The 21,240-nt window shown below is 40.1% G+C and overlaps 3 protein-coding genes across 8 annotated transcripts; 2 read left to right on the top strand and 1 right to left on the bottom strand.

Annotated features, from left to right (window-relative positions):
• The first annotated feature begins 1,383 nt into the window (after window positions 1-1,383).
• On the top strand, window positions 1,384-9,162 carry unc93a (unc-93 homolog A). 5 transcript variants are annotated; one of them, XM_028953338.1, is made up of 9 exons: window positions 1,400-4,827; window positions 4,938-5,133; window positions 5,575-5,756; window positions 6,010-6,239; window positions 6,346-6,471; window positions 6,666-6,877; window positions 7,486-7,621; window positions 7,711-7,842; window positions 7,969-9,162. In XM_028953338.1, exons 2-9 carry the CDS (start codon window positions 5,044-5,046, stop codon window positions 8,262-8,264), a joined length of 1,404 nt encoding a protein of 467 aa, XP_028809171.1. In that variant the 5' UTR covers window positions 1,400-4,827; window positions 4,938-5,043; the 3' UTR covers window positions 8,265-9,162. The 5 variants fall into 5 exon arrangements, with proteins under 5 accessions (XP_028809175.1, XP_028809171.1, XP_028809174.1 ...); XM_028953341.1 differs by having other exon boundaries at window positions 5,127-5,133; XM_028953339.1 differs by having other exon boundaries at window positions 1,436-1,540; window positions 4,627-5,133.
• Window positions 9,163-12,783: 3,621 nt separating this feature from the next.
• On the top strand, window positions 12,784-14,966 carry ttll2 (tubulin tyrosine ligase-like family, member 2). The gene is made up of 3 exons (XM_028953432.1): window positions 12,784-14,005; window positions 14,216-14,394; window positions 14,961-14,966. The coding sequence occupies exons 1-3, from the start codon at window positions 12,784-12,786 to the stop codon at window positions 14,964-14,966; spliced, it is 1,407 nt and encodes a 468-aa protein (XP_028809265.1).
• A 1,034-nt stretch (window positions 14,967-16,000) lies between these two features.
• On the bottom strand, window positions 16,001-20,820 carry pcare2 (photoreceptor cilium actin regulator 2). 2 transcript variants are annotated; one of them, XM_029002696.1, is made up of 3 exons: window positions 20,532-20,820; window positions 17,713-20,399; window positions 16,001-16,673 (listed from the first exon to the last, which is right to left on the bottom strand). In XM_029002696.1, the coding sequence occupies exons 2-3, from the start codon at window positions 20,361-20,363 to the stop codon at window positions 16,640-16,642; spliced, it is 2,685 nt and encodes an 894-aa protein (XP_028858529.1). In that variant the 5' UTR covers window positions 20,364-20,399; window positions 20,532-20,820; the 3' UTR covers window positions 16,001-16,639. The 2 variants fall into 2 exon arrangements, with proteins under 2 accessions (XP_028858529.1, XP_028858528.1); XM_029002695.1 differs by lacking the exon at window positions 20,532-20,820 and having other exon boundaries at window positions 17,713-20,525.
• Window positions 20,821-21,240: the final 420 nt, after the last annotated feature.

Raw genomic sequence — 21,240 nt, forward strand, 5'->3', positions numbered from 1 at the left:
TCTGCATCTGTATTTAACCATCACCCTTAGTGAGCCTTGGGCAGCCAGGAAAGGCACCCGGGAAGCAGTGTGTGGGGATGGTACTTTGGCAGTTCTGTGGCCTCCACCACAGAACAGGGGGTAGGACGAGGGTGATAACCCAAACTTTGGTGACCGGACTGGCAGGTGGCAGGAGACACAACCCGATTGCTAGCCAGAGTAGCTGGAAAGAAATAAGTTAAGATGAAAGAGGCAGGACTGTCTGTACAAAGGTTGGAGGATGGAGGACATCAAAATAATCTTAAGATTTAGAATGGAGGATGAGTGTTGGTCAAATTGTGTTGTCTAAAAAAGATGGAAGGGTGGAAATGGCTAAAACTCTTGGGAAGAGATGGGAAGCTGTTGATAGTATGTAAAATGAAAAAGCAGAGAACTAAGGTTATGCATGATAACTATATATATTGACATAATGTATGTGTGAAAGACATAGAGTTACCACAAGGAATGATAACAGGCATTCCGGTTGCTCAGGACTTGGAAAAGCTCAAATGAAGATTTTATGGAGACGAAGTGAGCAGAATCAAACAAATGTTTGGCCAAAGAGTACAAAGCATGTCTGTGCTTCTGGAGTTTAAGTTGTGGGTTTTACTGGACAAAGCCTAGATTGGCTAGGGTGTCTGAGTTTCCCAGTTCGGGCCCACACTCAAATGTCAAAGGTATAATTAAGAAAAAAGACGAAAGGAATTAAAAGAAAGTATGGATACCAAGTTTTGCAAGATAATGACACAATAGCATAAACATATTGTTTGTCCTGTCCTGTCACATGCCCATGGGTTAGTTTAGGTTAATTTCTGTTCCCCTTTTTTGGCCTGTTTTGTTTGTATAAAATCCCCTTCTCATTATTATTTCAAGCTTCTGTGGCTCCTCCCCTTTACACCCTGAGTCGTGACAGCATTAACATCTAACATTTGTGAAGTAATGGAGCAAAAGATAAATAATAGGTTCACATATTATACGGAAGCTAAAGGATATATGGCCAAATATCAATGTGGTTTTAGGAAAGAAAAAACACCATGGATCACCTGTGTGTCTAGAACATGAAATATGTGGAAGCAGACAGTTATCAGAAGGTTGCCGGTTCGAATCCCAAGCTGCCAAGGTGCCACTGAGCAAAGCACTGTCCCCACACACTGCTCCCCGGGCACCTGTCATGGCTGCCCACTGCTCACCAAGGGTGATGGGTTAAAAGCAGAGGACACATTTCGTTGTGTCACCATGGGCTGTGCTGCAGTGTTTCACAATGACAATCACTTTCAATTGAGAAAGTGTTGTAGCTGTCTTTTTTGACGTTGGGTAATCATTCGATATGATGTGAAAGGAGGAATTGTTAATTAAACTTCTCAGGCTAAATGATGCTGAGAATGTGTTGGGGTTTGCAGGTGATGGTGCAATCTAAAAAGAGGAAGGAATGTAGAGTTTATTGTAAGGAAACTACAAGAGGCCATTACAAAACAGAGAAATGGTTATACAAGTGGGGTGTTACATTTTCAGCCGACGAAATGTAAGTATGTTTATTTTATTTTTTTTACAATGAAAAGTAACAACAGTAATTTAAAACTGAAACTTTACAATGAAACTTTACAATCAGAATGTTTCATTTACATTTACATTTACAGCATTTATCAGACGCCCTTATCCAGAGCGACTTACAATCAGTAGTTACAGGGACAGTCTCCCTGGAGCAATTTAGGGTTAAGTGTCTTGCTCAGGGACACAATGGTAGTAAGTGGGATTCGAACCTGGGTCTTCTGGTTCATAGGCGAGTGTGTTACCCACTAGGCTACTACCACCCTATGTTTCAAGTTTTGGGGAATGTGGCTAGATGAAAAGCTTAAATGAAAAACTTGCATATTCAGAAAGTGAAGAAAGGAAAGGACAACGGTTTTATAAAATGCAATGAAAAATATGATGAGATGAGAGTGCGGGAGGAATCTTAATTTTGACTTAATTTTGGACACACTGGGCTGAACAGTATTTAGAGGAAAATATAATACAGGCAATTGTGATTGACAGAAGTGTTGGGAGGGAAAAGTGTGTTACCCATTTCTATTGCAGTTTCTTTGGATAACTGCTTTAATTAAGTCAAAGAAGAAGATAATACATTCTCGGCACTAGATGGTTTATACTCTGTGCTACTGCCGCTATCCCTGATTGGTTCCCGTGCTTGCGACTTGCCTTCCCTGGACGACTGCATTTTGGATTAACCTCTGGTTTGCTACACTGACTTCTCGATACGAGGCCCACTTGCTCTCGTTGACCCTCCCTGCATGGTACCTCTGCCTTGACTGACATCTGATCAGACAACCCTGCTTGATCTTGACTTCTCTTTCTTCCCAACACGTAGCCAGAAACACGTGATCGCCACACCTACCCTTATCACTAACTTAACTGTCAGTGCCCAATCCGCGCCACTTTCCCTATCCGTTCCATGCATGCGAACACATGCCCAATGGTTAGGGTTAGGTTTAGGGGTGGGGTTAGGTTTAGTATGCATTCTCATGGATGTGTGGAACCTATCAAGCAAGGGGTACAGTTTGGGTACTGACACTAACCCTAAACCTAACCCTAACCCTGAATTAAGTTCAACTTACTGTGGAGGTCACATGTTTCTGTCTATTGTAGAGCTCCACACCTCACAGTGGATGCAGCACTCTGGCTTGATTGACTTCCTGCTCTGGCGAAGGACATTAAAAGACAGCATATAATGAGATAAAAGCAAGTTCTCACTTCAGTTTCCACGAATTCTGCTATTGCTGTCAAGTATTTCAGAATACCACATAAATGAGAGTAGTGAATGCGATGGACAACTTTGAAATCATCTAACAACAACTAACTACAATAATGACAATTTAAAAAGCAACAATCAGTTGAGCTAAAATGAACTACTGAAAGGACTATTTGAAAAATTTGGGTAAATCAAAAAAGTCAACGGCCGGACTTTTTGCTTCTACTTTCACTGTTGTCTGTGATTAAAATAGTGGGCCATAAACTACAGTAAAGTTGAAAGGTTTTTTTAAATGACATCCATTAACATATTGTAGGGATTATTTCCTTGTTGTAGGGTGGAGCACCCATTCAACACTTTAATAGCCTTGAAAGAATGTATTTAAGTGTATGAGAATAACTTTACAATGATAAGTGCCTGTAAAAAGAAAAGAAGATGTATCTTTTTATTTTGTATTGGCACGGCAATGCACTCCTCGGCCATTCAGCCACAACGTAATCTTATCATTTTCATTTGCAATCACTGTAATTGTGGGTGAATTAAAAGAACGTGCAGTAGTGATCTTTGGTCTTGCTGCATGACCTTTTCAGGAAAAATCTTCTGAGCTGCTTATAAATTCTGCATTGTTGTTTTTAATCACCCTTGCATTGCAAACTAATATTTTATCTAACAAGATATAGTGAGCGTTGGATTAAACCTTAACTGGTGTTAATATACTGATTCAGTTGTACAGAACACTCATTAGCCTGATGAAGGAAAGCAGTTACACCTAGGCCCGTCCCACATAGATTTCAGTTGGCTTTAAGGTAGAGGTAGATAAACAGACACCCCAACCTGCAAAGACTCATTTCAGGGAAGTTAACCCCCAGAGATTTGCAATGTCACCCAACCCCACAGTCATTATTTTCACTCTCATTAAACAAATATACATTTTTATTAAGTCTGAGGTGAAATGAGTTTCATATATATATTCCCTCTGCCACGATGCTCCACTGAACTGATAACAGCTATCATAACTGTTATAAGAGATAACATAGGTCATAACAAGAATAAAATCCTGCCGGCACTGAAATCGGATTGTGTTATTTTTATGGAATCAGATCACTGCCATTAATCAAACGTACACTAACCAAAATCCAGAAATGCAGAGAGCAATGTAGTATTGTATTCTGTACAAACATATTTTTTAGAATTAAATTCTTGTGTGGATGTTTTAATTTGTAAATTGTTGGTTCTCTATGCAGATTTGCTTTTGTTATTTTTGACAGTCCTGACATTCTTAGTTTCACAAATGCTTTAACCAATCAAAGATTCGTCCTTTCAACCAATCACAATCTTTTTTAAGTAAACTGATTAGGATCCTCTTTGTCTAGCATGGGCTACATGAACAGGCAACACATGCAGTGATCCACATAAGCTCTCTCTGTCTCTCTCTCTCTCTCTCTCTCTCTCTCATTCCATCTTGGGCGCGCTTCTCTCAAGTGCGTGATGCACATGCTACTCGTCTGCATTCTCTTGTTTGCTTCCTCTAGTTTCTGGGTTAGTTTATTAAATTTGTATAATCAATATGAAGGAGACTCACAGAAATTCTGGGAGAATTGTGATGTCTGGGTATATACAATTTAAAGAGCTATACACAATGGTTTTGACACATTATCAGAATTATTATTATTATTATTGTTCATTTTCTGTAATTGAAATGTATCACTAATGTTGAATAAATAATTAGACAGTATAGTATGTTTAAATTAAAAAACATTCATAGAAAACTGGAAAGGGACAATGTTCTGGAAATCATGACAGATCCGTATCTCTTTCCTGCAAACCCCATAACAACAGAATGTGTATTAACCTTTGCTCAGCATATCTTAGGAGGTCAATGCCAAGACATCCTCAACATGGACCGATAAACTCCAAGAAGTCATAAAGACGCGAGTCTGACAAGAAGAACGGCGTATGACACTGTGTCAGGGTCCCAGATCCTGACCTTCTATTTACAGTAACTCCACCACACACAGTCACAGCAGCCTGTCCAGTGATCCACAGCGGCACGTTCCTGAGAGGTCAAACATCGATATTGACTCTGCATTTAATGATTGATAAAAAAGACATTTTGATAAGAAACCTTTTGCTCGGCAACACTCATGTTGACGGTTTTATGGTTTCCGCGCAGTGAACTTTGACTGCCACGGCCGGCTGGCTTGAGTATATGAAGACATTTTTAGATCAGCTGCATTTGGTTCTACTGCACTTCAGTAAAACACAGCACAGTGAGAAAAATGATTTCTCGAAATCTGAAAAATGTCCTTGTTGTATCTTTTGGATTTTTATCCCTGTTCACGGCATATGGGGGTCTGCAAAGTTTGCAGGTAAGTTTTTTTTATGTATCTTTGCATTGTAATGAATTGTAATGAATTACAATGCACACCTTTAGAAAAAGTATACAAATCATAGTAATAAAAATAAAATAAGTGATTAAAAAAGAACACAACTAGGTCATGATAGCAAAATATAAATGGTATAAAATTTATTCTCAGATAATATGGAATTTTTTATTTAGATTAAAACATCATAATACAGCCTTTTATTTTACACTGGAGAAGAAATAAATGATTACATTTAATAAAGATGTATTTCTATAAGCAGATTTTTTGTTATATTATTATTATATTATACATTATTTATAAATTGAACATGGGGAATTTGAAAGTCCAGTACACACTATGGAAGAAATAAAAGGCATCTACATTTAGTTAAGAATCTGTAAATGAGCACATTACAGTTTTGTAACTTTATTTCCATCTCCACAGAGCAGTCTGAATGCCGAGGCAGGAATGGGTGTGATTTCTCTGAGTGTCATCTACGGAGCACTCATCCTGTCCTCCATGTTCCTCCCACACATTCTCATTAAAAACATTGGCTGCAAGTGGACCATCGTGGTGTCCATGGGCTGCTATGTCACATACTCCTTTGGGAATCTTTACCCAGGCTGGTAAATAAATAATGTAAACCCTTTTTAAGTGTAATAATAAATACTTAAATTGTGTGTTTTGTGTGGTGGAGTAAGATTATGTTCTAATCTACTGTGGCCCTTAACAAAATGATTAAGTGGTGTGTCACGAGAATGACCCCACCAAGATCATGCCTAAGAATAGACAATCTTGAGTGCTGACCTGACCTGCTATTGCTCAGGGAAAGTTCTAAAATAAAACCAGACTGTGACCTTCCACCCCTCTGTGTCCCAGGGCCACTCTGATCCCGACCTCTGCAATACTGGGGCTGGGAGGGTCTCCCCTGTGGTCGGCCAAATGCACCTATCTCACCATCAGCGGCAACAGGCAGGCGGAGAAAGAAAGCAAAAAAGCTGAGGATGTCATTAATATGTACTTTGGCATCTTCTTCTTCATCTTCCAGTCCTCTGCCGTGTGGGGAAACCTCATGTCGTCTCTCATTTTTGGTCAAGATGCTAACATAAGTAAGTAATTCAATTCATTGGTTTGAAATATATGATTTGCCATGTTGCCAAACTGAATTATTGTTCATTTTATTGTTCAATTGTTCAATTATGATGTTGTTTGTAGCTGAAATCCCAGAGGAGAATCTGAAGTACTGTGGGGCAGGTTCATGTGAGGAGGATTTCATCCCCACAGCAAATACCACACGACCAGCGCAGAACCTGATCAACACGCTCCTGGGTGCCTACATAGGTGAGCAGATGGGTGCACCACTAGATTTCACAACACATCATAGATGCAAGGAACTGTGAACGATAGAAAATAGACTGATAGATTGTTGATTATCAGTAAATCTGAAGCAACCATAGACTGGCACAGACTGAAGTGAGCCATCATGGTGTTGTAAGAGTAGTAGATATCATGGTTTCTTTTCGTGTTCTTAACAGGCGTTGGGGTTTTAGCCATCATCTTGGTGGCTGTGTTGCTGGACAACATAGACAGGGACATGGCCAAGGATTTCAGGAGCAACAGAACCTCATTTTGGCCAACTTTCTTAGCCACCTTCAAGCTCCTGAAGAACAGAACACTGATACTCCTCATTCCACTGACTATGTACAGTGGATTTGAGCAGAGCTTCCTTTCTGGAGAATACACCAAGGTATGAATACCAAGCCTGAAACACACCCTAACCCAAATCTTAACGTACGTCTTCAAATTTTGTGTTCCTGTGATGGGACGGCTTCTTGTGGCTGCTTTTCATGGGGCACCACCAGCATCTTATCTGGGTTGTGCACATTTTGCACATTACTTAGTCACACATCCTCTTTTATATATATATATACACATAAGGTTCTTTCCAAGTAACTTTTGGAGGGCCTGTTCATGCCCTGTTAAAGTAATGCTGAATCATCATCTTTCCCAACTCTCATGTCCTGTGTGCCATCAGACGGAGCAGAACTTCCTTTGCTGCCAGTTGACAGAACATGAATTTGCCATTGTGATGTTTAGAATAGGACTAGGCTGCAAGTATTTTTACGCCTTTCCCGGGTTTGGCATCAGAGATAAGAATGCTAATTATAGGGCGGTTGTGGCCTGGTGGGTCACACACTGCCCTATGAACCGGAAGACCACAATGTCGCAGGTTTAAACCCCACTTACTACCATTGTGTCACCGAGCAAGACACTGTAAAAGTAAAGTGTAAATGTAATAAGCTGCTGCAATGTCATCTAAGTAAACATGCATGTACCATTTCCCTCTTTTCACAGAACTATGTGACTTGCGCGCTGGGCATACATTATGTTGGCTTTGCAATGATTTGCTTTGGTGCCACAAATTCAGTGTGTTCCATTGCATTCGGAAAGTTGGCACGCTACACAGGAAGAATGCCATTGTTCTGTTTGGGTAATGATGTGATTCTTTTTTTACATTTAATGAAACAACATTCAAACCCATAACTGCGGCACGGTTTATGTTCTTTGGTTCTCTCGTAGCTGCTGTAACAAACTTTTCCTGCATAATCAGTCTGCTGTTTTGGAGGCCACATCCAGACCAGCTCGCAGTGTTCTTTGTGTACCCTGCCCTTTGGGGCATGTCAGATGCAATATGGCAGACCCAAACTAATGGTAAGCAAAAACCGAAACACAAAAAACCCTCAATCAGCACACCCGCATATGCCTGTTGTTGAGAGAAAGAAAAAGGAAATTTGTGTTGAAGAGGACAGAAATAACAGCCGATCATTCAAATTGCAGCCCTCTATGGAGTTCTGTTTCCTGACCACAAGGAGGCGGCGTTTGCCAACTATCGCATGTGGGAATCCCTGGGGTTTGTCATAGCATTCGCGTACAGCACCTACATTTGCCTGTCCACCAAGCTCTACATTCTCATTTCTGTTCTCATACTCACCATGATAACGTACCTTTGGGTGGAGTATCAGTTACACAAGAAGTCCCAGGCCCCGGCCACCTATCAAACACACGCAAACCAGGAGGAGTTCAAAGACAAGCTCGGCAAAGACACCGTTATTGTGGCGCAGTCCAAGTTGTAGAGCTGACATGCTACAGAACAATTGCAGAAAACAATGTGTGGTCTGATTCAGGCATTCATTTACGCTCGGTACATTCTGAGATGAGGGACATCCAGCTTTATTTGGCCAAGGGTGCAGGTACTATTTAGATTCAGAATCATGAGACGTTGTCACTACCATGAAAGTGCCATGTCAGCCTAATATTGCTGCATCCAGCATCAGTCTGTGCTCAAAGTGTATTTATTTTTAGGTTCTGATGTAAGATTTGGTACTTTAATATGAATTTTGCTCAATATTTCCCCTTGTTGCTGGCCACAGCTCACAGCACGATTATACGTGATAAGAAAGTTGTGAGTTTGATTCACAAAATAGATATTGATTAACGTTGTGTGTTGTATGTGTTTTGAGACAACATAAATGGCTACATTTAATTCAGTCTTAAACTCACTAGCATCACATTTATGTTTCTGTCCTCTTAAAATGTCATCCCAGCCATCCTACACTCTACAAACCGACACTCTGGCCTGAAGTTTGGCCGAACTGCTTATAAATGACCTCGGATTCATGATCCTTTGGGTCTGTAAAGTCTTTACTGTAGAGCACAATACATGCATTCATAATTTATGATGTTTAATATGTCCCAAATATGTACTTACTATGGAGTAAATCCTTTAAGAGACAATAACAACAATTTCTTGTACAGCACAAAAGCAGAATGTTTCAATATCTCTAATCTTCTGATATATGTTCTTTTGCCAATGCATAAATACTTGCATAGTAATTCATAAAATATTATGAAAAAATATTCACCAATTATAGTAATTCCAAGATTAAACATATATTTTACTCACATTTCATTTGGTAAATATATTATGTTTCATATGTGGTTTCAGGCATTTGATATCCCTGGATTATTTATTTTCAGTTTTTCTATTAACACATTTAGTTTATAGTATTAACGCTGCTCTGTACACAATATGTACACAACATATATATTTTGTTATTTTAACAAAAAAGTGTTTTTGTCTGACATTGTCTGAGATATTTGAAAAAAAATGGATGAACAATGGAACATTTTAAAATCAATAAACAGGCAAATGCAGAAAAAAGAATTCAGTGGCCTTTGTATCGCTTGTCTATGTGGCACATGCTTTATAGACGCTTCACCGTCGCTGCTGATGTACTAAAGCAATTCTATTTACAGTGCCTGGTAACCACAATGAGCAGATGATCTCTTTACAACCACCACTTTACAGCATCACAGTATCACTCATCATGATGCATGTTTAATAATGTTTGTCATAAATGAAGTCAATGAGACATAAAATAATTAAAAGGCCAAAGTTTTTGGAAAGTATATAAATAAATAGACACAGTATCCAGATCACTCTATTTGGTTACGCATTTGTTAATTTGGCAGGTTTGCACATGATGGAATTTCACGTTTAACATGTTTACTAAATGTGAATAATAATGCAAAATCTATAGTCACATTATTAGTAACATTATAGTAACATTATTATATATAAACAATTTTTTTGTCATTTACATGGACCATTCATGATCATGATATGGATGTCTTAGCTCAAAGACCATCATGCAACTGCATTCAATTCACATACTTAAAGGATGTTTCTACCCATGTATTTCAATTATAGTACTAAATGCAAATATACCTCAATTTATTTTAGTGATTAATGTAGATAAGATATAGACTGGATGGCCTGTCATTTAGCTTGCCAGGAAATTGTTCTCAATTTTCCGTTCCAATTCCAGGACTCTATGCTGTTCTGTTTGGTGACCAGAAGGAGGCAGCATTTGCCAATTATCTCCTGTGGAAAGGAGTGGCCTCCTCAGTGTCCTACGCTATGTGTGGCTCCATCTGTGTGGAGGTCAGACTGTACCTTAGTCTCGCAGTTCTCCTGCTCGGAGTGGTAGGCCTCAGCTTACTGGAAATTTTGGAAAGGAGTGAAAAAGTAAAAACTGACCCCAGGATCCAGACTTCAGGAGAGAATCTGGGAATGCTGTAAATGATAAAGTGTGGTTTGATTAGGACAAAAACTGACATCAAGCTAGTTTTACCATTAGCCATAATAAGAAAATAGATTTAGTAAAATGTTGGGACAATTTTTCTTTTGCAAAAATAGTATGTTGGTGTTGCATCACAGCATAAAATGTTAATGAATACAAGACATTTTTACAGGGTGGTAGTAGCCTAGTGGGTAACACACTCGTCTATGAACCAGAAGACCCGGGTTCGAATCCCACTTACTACCATTGTGTCCCTGAGCAAGACACTTAACCCTAAATTGCTCCAGGGAGACTGTCCTGTAACTACTGATTGTAAGTCGCTCTGGATAAGGGCGTCTGATAAATGCTGTAAATGTAAATGTAAATGTAAATGTAATGTTTTAATGTGCCTTTCACCATCATTGCCACAGTAGAGTCTGATTTGCTATAAAACTGTATTAATTTTATAGGTACTGACATCTTGTGCAAATATTTTGGCTGATGTTCCATAGTGGGGTAAGATAAGGTTGATTTCTTGAATATCGTTTATTTCTAAAATCACAGTATGTCCCGACAGGCTTTGGGAAAACAATCGTATACTGTTTTGCCTGGTATTATGACAATTTCACCCATTCTTAGGAAAATTGGAGAAGCGATTTGCCGCAGACTAACTCTTCTCAACAGACTCTTATGTTTCTTTAACATTTTAGAGAAATGCATCCCGTGAAATCTAATGATCTTCTGGAAGGTTCCACTATGTGGTAGGCACACTAGTGGCTGAGGTTGGAATGCACCAGTACATACCATTAGCATTGTTTAGAAGGAGGACGTTGTACTGGAATTACCCCTGAAACCTGTCTGTCTTCTCAGCTCATTGCCAGTTCCCTGTGCCTGACAACTGACAGCATTTTAATTCAAATTTTAAATAATTAATTTTTTTTATTATTATTTCATAAGAGTATTATGTACCAGCATTGTCACTCAAGTGAAGTTTAGACTGGAACTGGTTGCAAACGGTTGTTCATTTGTCCTAGTTGGTTAAAATGTTGCCAGACTCCACCAAAGGAGCAAAAATGAGTATATTGAAACAAAGGCATTTATCTCAAATTGCATTAAACCAGCAGCATGTGGTATGGATATGCTGTGGGACGCAAAAATTGCAACCTTTCACCCCATTATGTCAGGTGACATGTTGTTTGGCAGCTTTGTCTTTGCTGTTGATAAAGCGTTAACACGCTTTTTCAGCTTCAAAACAGATTCCTCGATGACACCCAGGTGCTTCAGGAGATTTGCCTGCCGTAACTGGGTCAGCATGAGTGGGAGTTTTGTCAGTTGGCCAGCTAATGGTTTTAATTTCTGCCTTGTTTTAATGTCACCTTTGTTCCCCTATGTTCTCGTCTATTAATCCAGCCTGTGGAACCTGAATCAGCTGGCTTTATCAAGACTATAAATGTGGTGTGTTTCCTTTGAACAATTTCCCTTAAAGTCTTGTGCTATCTATGCACACTGAATGGGATGTTTTAAATTCCAAACGAGTCTGTAACTTCAGAAAGAAAAAGTCATAGTTAACAGTGGCAGAGAGGGTATATGTTGTTTTTATTTTATGTCGCATGTTGCACTGTCACACCTTTGCGAACATCTGCAGATATCTTTAAATACAATGTATTTCAATGAAAAAGGGGAATTTTTGATAAATCAAAATTAAATCAGTATTCAAACTTAATTTTTTTTCATTGCATTTTTCATTATTGATGCCTTAAACAGTTGTACAGTACGGTCTGTCTATGTGCCAATATATGGGGTATCTTCAAAACCTGATTAAAATAAAGCAGAATTACTCTATATATTTTTCACCAAAAAACAGTGACTGAACAATTACGTCCGAAATCTTGAACAATTAAGTAATAACAATATCGAAATAGTACACTTTGACAGTACTTTTGAACTATTACTTGAGTAGGCCACGCCTTTAAACGTGGAGACAGGTGACCTGCACGCGCAGGGGTCATCGATGCGCTGCCTAGCAACGAGACGAAAGCCTCGCGAGGTGAAAGCCGGGAGGCGCGCGCATGCCCGGATCGAGGTAAGATACTCTGAGCTCAATTTCGTTTGTTCAGAATTAAAAAAAAAAAAAAGGTGTACAGTGCGATGTTGAAGAATGGACTGCTTATTATTTTAATCGAAAAAAAAAAAAACGCTTCGGGACTCGGTAGTCACGTGATAGCAATAAAGCTGTCTTAAACTCTTGTCCATGTTCATTCTCCGTGCAATAATGCGTTATCCGTTCCGGGGAAGATTTGCGCGTACTTTATGACTAATCATATATTTATTGCTTGCATATAAGGAATAGTGCACAGAATAAAGCGTCATCATCTCCACTGTACTAATCAGTATTACAAGAACTGACCAGGAAAACTACCAGCAGTGCTGATATTAGGATAAAAATCAACATATTTTAGTTATTATGACTATTTGTATGATATGTTATCTGGTAATTATTTGGTAATTTATTGCAGTTTGTGGCTTCGAAATGACATCCAGCATGTCTGACAGTGCCCCACTGGTATTCCGACTTCATGCGGGCACTCCTTCAGTTGTCCGCAAGGTCCTTCTTGAGCAGGGATGGGAGGAGTATGATGAAGAGATGCACAAGGAAGATGACTGGAACCTGTACTGGCGAGTGTCGGCTTTTCACAACTCTGACTATCAGAACTTAAAGCCATGGCAGAGGCTCAATCACCACCCGAAGGTGGTGGGCATCACTCGGAAGGACAGCCTGGCACGAAACCTGAGGAGAATGAAGGGTGCATTTGGGTCCGCTTTGTACAATTTTAGTCCCGTTGCTTTTATCCTACCAAATGATTACACAAGGTTTTTGGAGGCTTACACAGTGCACCATCTTGCTAATGGAGGAAGGGCCACATACTGGATTTGCAAGCCAGTTGATCTATCGAGAGGTCGGGGCATATTTGTTTTCAGGGACATCAAAGACTTGGTGTATGATTCCCCAGTTGTCGTACAGAAGTACATCAGCAACCCTCTTCTGATCTCAGGCTACAAATTTGACCTTCGGATCTATGTCTGTGTGAAGAGCTTTTGTCCCCTTATCATTTACATACACCAAGAGGGCCTGGTTCGCTTTGCCACTGAGAAGTTCAGCCTTACTTCACTGGACAACGTTTTTGCTCACCTGACCAACACGAGCATTAACAAATTTGGCCCACGCTATAGTACTGATAAGGAACATGTGGGACAAGGCTGTAAGTGGACATTGAACAAATTCCGCTGCTTTCTTCGTAGCCAAAACTCTAATGAACTCCTCCTCTGGCAACAGATAAACAACATTGTCACTCTGACTCTACTTGCAGCCACCCCTTCAGCACCCTTCAGTCCCAACTGTGTGGAGCTCTTGGGGTTTGATGTCCTGATAGACGAAAACTTCAAGCCATGGCTGTTGGAAGTGAACTACAGTCCTGCTCTGTCTCTGGACTGTCCAGCTGACAATACTGTGAAGAAGGCTTTGATCCATGACCTGATTGATCTGATGAACTACAGCCAGATGGATGGCCTTAGACAGAGGGGGTACCTGACAAAGAGATTCATTAACCTTTGTTACAGTCAGGCCTTGCAGACTAAAACCTCTCCAGTGTACCTGATACCCAAACACACACCTGGTTTCACTAGACAGAAAAGAAGTCACAGTCAACCAAGATCCAGCTTTGAGAAGAATGAGGACAAACTGGTCCAATCGGGTGGGCTATGCTATTCAGAGACCTGTCAAAGGACACTCCTTGCCTCTTGTGCACAGGAACCCTTATATTGTCCTCAGAGCAGACATCTGATGCCAAAGTCCAAGAACAGGTGTGTTTCAAATCTGGAGGGACATAAAACTGTTAATATGTGCAAGTTACCCTCAATTCACAAATATCAGCGACAAATAATTACATGGGTTGAAACCCAAGATGTGAGTGTCCCTCCTTGTAGGGTGGGAGACTTCATACTGACATTTCCTTTTAATGATGCCACACTGAAGGCTTCGCAGGAGAACTTGGATGTGAAGATTGCTTTCCAAGAGCTTCACAGGCTCAACAACCACCTTGCTGCTTTTTGCAATCTCAAGGATGAAAGAAGAAAAGAGTGTGTGAGGAGAAGTTGGGCAGGGAAGTTTGAGTCTGTGTTTTGGGGACCTAGAAACCCTCCTCTTCTAAAGGATTGCTTTTTATTAAGCTGATTTCAGGATGTGCAAGATATCTATCTATCTATCTATCTATCTATCTATCTATCTATCTATCTATCTATCTATCTATCTATCTATCTATCTATCTATCTATCTATCTATCTATCTATCTATCTATCTATCTATCTATCTATCTATCTATCTATCTATCTAACTATCTATCTAACTATCCATCCATCCATCCATCCATCCATCCATCCATCCATCCATCCATCCATCCATCCATCTATCTATTAGTGTATATACATATAGGTACACATAATGTGCCTGGCAGTGAAACAAATGAGTGCAAATATCTGAGTGGAACATTTCCTCGTCCCTAAGCTCTAGAACACAAGCCAATAAAACCAATTCAAATGCACCATTCAAGCTTCACAGTATAATCACCATGCACAATACATCTTAAACCCTACACCCAATAGAACCCACTTACCTGCACCTTTGTTTCGTGTGTGGAAATCTTTCAGCAGGCGTGACTGAGTGTACATTCTAAAAGGCAAATTAATGGCCTTTTGTCAGCATTGAAACTGAAATACAACATTAAATATGACATTAAATATAATATAATAGTTTAATTTTTTCTGTGTGCAGAAGATGTGGTCTGTGTTTATTAGTTTGTGTTTGTGGATTTAATATGCATGATGAACTCCAACCACATGCACTCTGACAGTTTACTATATTAAGGAGTTATTTGGCAATTGATTTAATCAAACTATAAAGGTTGGTCCATTGCTCTCTCATTAATAGTTTATGATGCTCATACTTGAAATGCAAACTCATGCTTTAACACTTCACTCCCTAGAGTAAGAAGTGTAGCATATCGATTACAGTGGATCTAAATTATTAATAGTGTGCAGTATCGTGAATTTGACACTGGGCTTGATCCAACTTTATACATTATTCCTGAGTTGCTTACGGACCACTTCAGGAGTTGCTTACGGACCACATTTTACACCTGATTAAGTCTACTCAATACAAGACTTTGCCTCTGATTTTGTATAAGATCAAATCTGAACAAACAAAAGGCAAATTAAAAGTTTTGAAAATTGCACAACTATTACACACTCATTTGGCATAAATTACTCCACTGCATTGCCATGATTTCTATTTCCATTGCCTCCTTTTTTCAAGGATAGTAATTTAGTACAAACTAAGCACAGAGCATTAGTCCCAGCATACAGTTAAAAGCACATTAGAATGTGTTAAATTACCACTATAAGAGATTCTCCATACCAAATCTATATCTAATTTTAGATGGAAAATCAAACTCCGTAGCTATAGTTTATTTAACATACCACCCTTTTATCTGTCTCTTCACCTTTTGTTTTCACTTGCCTACTTTGATGAATGACTGTCCTGTTTTGTAGTAAAATTACTGATTTCACAGACTGATTTGGTGCTTTATTTAGCTCGGAATATATGATGTATTAATTAGAATTAAATAATATATCATAATCTACAAGAATAACCTTTTCTTTGTAGATGCTCAGCAAAATAATTCAGATGAGAATTTTTACAGTTCACACAATTTTAATTGTATTAATGTGAATACACAAAGATGAACATGAAATAAACATTTAATAATAACACTTAAAAAAGACCACAGCACTTAATATTATAATTTGATAATTTATGATTTTGTTGTTAAAAAGTTACAGTTTATTTATGAATTATATATGCGGCTATTTCATCAATATTTATTTATACATTTAATTACTCCTATAACATTAAATCTATGTAAACATGAATTTCTTCTTTTTTTCATTTCAATGTATTTAATTTTCCACAGAAAGATTCACTGAAATGAGATTCCACCATCTCTTCTGGGAAAAAAAAACGTATGAAGGTTCTTAAAAAGTTAAGTAACCACAAAAAGGCAGTATAAAAAGAATGTCTATGTAATGATGCCTATTTACTGTTACAAACAGGAGAAAATTTAACAGGTTTACTGAAATATTCCAGGAACAGCTTCCACACATGGAGTGAAAGTCGGGAAATAGTCTTAACCCGAAGGCCCTGTTAATCCATAATCTGCGTTGGATCCACCTCTTCACCTGATAACACACTATGGAAATTCTCCTCCTCCTTGTGTTGATCCTCAAGGCTTGTTGTGGGATTCATTTTCCCTGTGGTTCGATTGGCTGTCCAGCTATACCTCTTCTGTCATTGGACTAGACTCCGTCCTGTCACATGGCAGAGAGGGCAGGTCTTAAGTATAAGAAAAGGTGAACTAGGGCATCAGGCCAGTTACTGTAGCTAAGCAACAGGTTGTCCAATCACAAACAACCTGTGGGATGCAAACAGGGGAAGGCTAAATCTGAGCGGGATTAAGCTTAGTGTTGGCCATTCTCTTAGTATATCTCATAAGAAGATTTAAAGCCAGAGAGTTGATGGACTTATGTCTACAGAACTACATACTACATAGTTTGTGTGTAATTGTTGTCTTCATTTTAAAACAAATGTATGAAACTGAATATAAAGTGTAAAAAAAATGATAATTATATTTTGAAAATGAAGCTTTTCGATCAAAATGAGGTGTGCGTTGCAAGAACCTCTACTTTACAAAAGCTTACATGCTAATGTTAACTTGAACTAGTGTTATTTACACAAGGACTAGGTGTACAAAAAGGTAAAAAGGGAGATATTCATTTTGTCAGGTTCAAACACTACTAGAATACACTTATCAGTGTGATAAGTGTTTAAGTGCATTTGTCATAAATTTTAGTTTTTAGAAGGAAACTTTCCCCCATATAATAACAATATGAAAATTGGTACAGGAAATAATATATCCAAGCCATACCCATTCCTTGTGTACTCAGATCTGACATCATGGTCAGATATGGGTCAAGCTGATAATTCAAGAAGTTAAGTAAACAACTGATGGATGACGTATGGCTTTATTGCTCCGACAGACAGGTTGACTGAAGCCACCACAATCTGCCATCTGACTTGTACCAAATGCGGTCTCTTTCTCTCTCTCTCTCTCTCTCTCTCTCTCTCTCTCTCTCTCTCTCTCAGGGAATTACGTACATTTTGTTAGTTACCTCAATAGTTGTAATAAAATCAGTTTAAGGGTGGTAGTAGCCTAGAGATAACACACTCAACCTGAAGACCACAAAGTCACAGGTTCAAACTTCACTGAGGAAGGCACTTAACTTTGAGATGCTACTGATTGTTAGTTGCTCTAGATAAGGTCATCTGCTAAATTGGTATGAAACTTACATCTCAGTTGGAGTCTTGTGCTCCGCTGGTTCTTCTCTGACTGCATCATTGCAGGTCTGGTCACTTGGTTCCCTGTTGCCTGATGAGCCGCGCTTGATAAAGGCCTGGGGAGTGCGAGAGGTTAAAAGTCTTCCACGGGATGACTCCCCCCATGGCCGAGGCAGTGTGGAGGTGCAGGAGGGAGTTCTATTTTGGAGGGTTGACTGAGAGTCTTGACAAAACACAGAGCGGGCACTGGCAAAAGAGACAGACGTCAGAATTGGGACGTTTTCTTCATTCATCCACCTCTGTGATGTGGGGGAAGAGGGCGTTGTGAATTGGCCTCCAGATGAGAAGTTTTGGTTGGGTAGACTGTGATACACGGAAGATGAAGATGGTGGCAGTCGAGCCCGGGATACAGGAGGTGTGGTCGGTGGGACGTTGCAGGGGCGTGGGGCCAAGGAATCACCTTCAGCAGTGTCATGACTTCCTTGTCTTGAACCAGCCCCTTGACTGGCCAAGGATCTCTGGAAATTGTCCTGTTTTTTCTTTGCAGGAGATGCGGCAGCATCACGTAAGTGGATGATCTTCCGTGACTGACGATAAAGTGTTTCAGCTTCTACCATTTCAGGGTCTGCTCCATGTGGCTGGTCTTCATGTAGCCCTACAACAACATCCTGTCTCAGGCAGCCTTGCCGGATGCTGCCTCGGTTGGGCAGTGCCATCATGGACCTCACTGACATCTGTAATCTCTGTGATGCACCACCTTTCTTTCTCATGGCGGCGCGACCTCTGCTCAAACCTTCCCTTTCATCACCATCTCCAGGACAGTCCTCTGTACTCTCGAAGGAGTTGTCCATCAACACCTCGGGTGGAGGTGGTGGAAGGCTGTCCATATCCATGTCTTCAGACCTGTCAAGAATTCTGTTCTGGCCCGCAATGCGGTTGTTATTATTATTGCCATTGTTCACCAGGCTGGGCTGAGCACTTGACAGCATAGGAAAACGACTCTTCCTGTGAATTCTCACATGGGTGGGAACACTTGAGCAACCAGGATTGGATTTATTGTCCTGCCCTTGGCTAAAAGTGTTGATTAGCCTCTTTACAGCATTACGCCCAGGTGGTTGAGGGGCAAACACCTGAAATGCCATGGATGGCTGGCTGGCCCTCATGGGCCCCCTCTCCAAACTCGGACCCCCGGATGAATGCCGCCGCAGCCTTGCCTTTATCATCCCTATTCCTCCAGCTGCTCTCTCTGATTCCAGGCATTTACCGGCCGTTTCTATCTTCCTCATATTGTCTCTCAATGACAAGGTGTCTTCTACCTTGGAAGGTAAAGACTCAAGAGATCGTGACTGACGCAAATGAATGTGCCTCATTTTTGATTTACTGCCATTGTCTGCAGTTTGGGGGCGTTTGAGCAATTTCTCTTTTCTCAAGGTTTTCTGTCTTTGTTTGAGAGCTGAAGTAATACACATCTGACCAGGGGATGGCACAAATGAGTTTGAGCATTTTCTATTTGTTTGATCAACGCTAACATGCTCCTCATCTTCCTCCTCCTCCTCCTCCTCCTCCTCGTCATCATCATCACCATCTTCATCTTCCTCTTCACCATTTAGGGTTACCTGATCAGGTGACTTGTTGGGGGGACTCTGTGCTTTGGAACTGGTGGATCCACAGCTCTCCCTGTGCCGTTGGTGTCGTTCCGACCCGGTCAAGCTTTCATTCTCGCCACCAATCCCACTGTCCTCACTGTGCAATGCTGCATCTTCTGGATTGAGTTTACGCACAGCTGCTCCTTCTACATGCATGAGAATCTGTTTTAGTCTGCCTTCTGCAGTCCTTTTAGCTTGCAGTTTCTCCTTTAGCATCACAGAAAGGGAACCAAAGTAATCAATTGCCTCTTCTAGAGCAGTAGTGCTCAGGCCTGTCACAGAGTCTGCAACGAGACCCATTTTTTCAGTAGAGTGTTGAAGAAGCTGCTGTAGCAGGTCTGGATGTGGAGGCTCTGCTGGCCCTAGAGCTTCCCTACTGGTCTTTGCACAATGACGCAGAGGAGCCTTTCTCAGGATCGCTGGCCATGCCATGTGGTCCCCATGCAATCTCAACATCTGTTCACCTTCTGTAGCCATTTCTTCTAGGGTTTGGTTGATTTCATCATAATGCATAACTACCATGGCTACCATAGGTTGCAAGGAGAGGTGGGTTTGAGCTGCCTGGTCCAGAAGATGAAGGAGGGCCTCATATCTAGAGATGTTGGGGTTCAGGAAAGCATATGCTGCTTGGTGGGCTTTTACCATGTCCTCAGGAAGGTCAATTTTAGCCTGAAATGTCTTTTTGTTTTTTTCTCTTAGTTTCATCCTTCTCCCTACTTTTTTCTTTCTTCTGTCCACCTTTTCTTCATGTAGTATTTGTTGTGGTTGAGACTGTTCTTGAAGAACTTCATACCGAGAAGCCATGTTTTCACCAGATTCATCTTTAACACCCTCACAAACAACTGCAGATGTCTTGCAGAGTACCTCATCAAAGTTTTCTTGAAGGTTTTCATGAATTTCACCCTCATCTAACAATAAAGGCTCCTCCAGCAAAACACTTGCTGTTTTTTCAGTGTGTGCATGATCTTTCTCTTCTGATAGTGCACAATCATTATCAGACTTTGGTGGCGCTGGCATAAGAGCCTTCTTGCTCACTCCAGTAAAAAGCTGACCCTTGGAAGGGGAGCAGCCCATTTTAGCCAGTAGTATGGTTACCAAGAAATAACTGAAAATATATTGTCCAAGCTTTTTAGGCTTTCAAAGAGGACAACAGCAAATGAGGGAAAAAAAAAAAAAACTATTTACCCATTGTGGTTGTCTTTTTCATTTGGCAGTGGATGTAGTAGATGAAGTCCTTGCATTTGGTTACAGATGCTTAAAGTCTCTTGTAAAGAATGCTCATCTCAGTCCGAACTCTGCCTTGTCGAGACGTGATTCAGTTGGTGTGCCTAATCTTCTGTTGTATTCCTCGGTGTTAGCATGATGAACCGAGACGTTTTGTCGAAACACGGCCTGCCTCACCAGGTAGAGGAGCTGAGTGCACAAAGAGGATTGGAGATCCCCTTCTCCTCCCTCAAAGCCTTTACCTTTACCAACAGATGGTCACGTCAGGAGAATAAAACACCCACATAAGACCATAAGCCCATCAAGGTAATCAGTTGGCCTTTCTGATAGCTCTGTCTGTCAGCATGCTGCTCTGGACTGTCTGAAAGAGTTTACATGTAGCTACACTAAATGTGTAGACAGTGAAGTTTTTTTTTTTAAATCTGTTCAGTATGTTTCATTTCTCTTCATATATTTCTTTTCAAAACAGGACTTTACATACAATCCAACACTTTACATGAAGCTTGTGAGCTGATGTGATTAAGGGAAAGCTTTAGTGGCAACTAAATAAGCTATTCTGAGTTTTTTAAGACTTCATGCGGACAGACTGATACTAACCTCCCTTTTATTTATGTTCTCAGATATAACTTTTCATTAACAAGTAAATTGTACAAACCCAAATTTATTGATA

This window comes from Denticeps clupeoides, chromosome 14, assembly GCF_900700375.1.
Source record: "Denticeps clupeoides chromosome 14, fDenClu1.1, whole genome shotgun sequence".
Taxonomy (NCBI): Eukaryota; Metazoa; Chordata; class Actinopteri; order Clupeiformes; family Denticipitidae; genus Denticeps; species Denticeps clupeoides.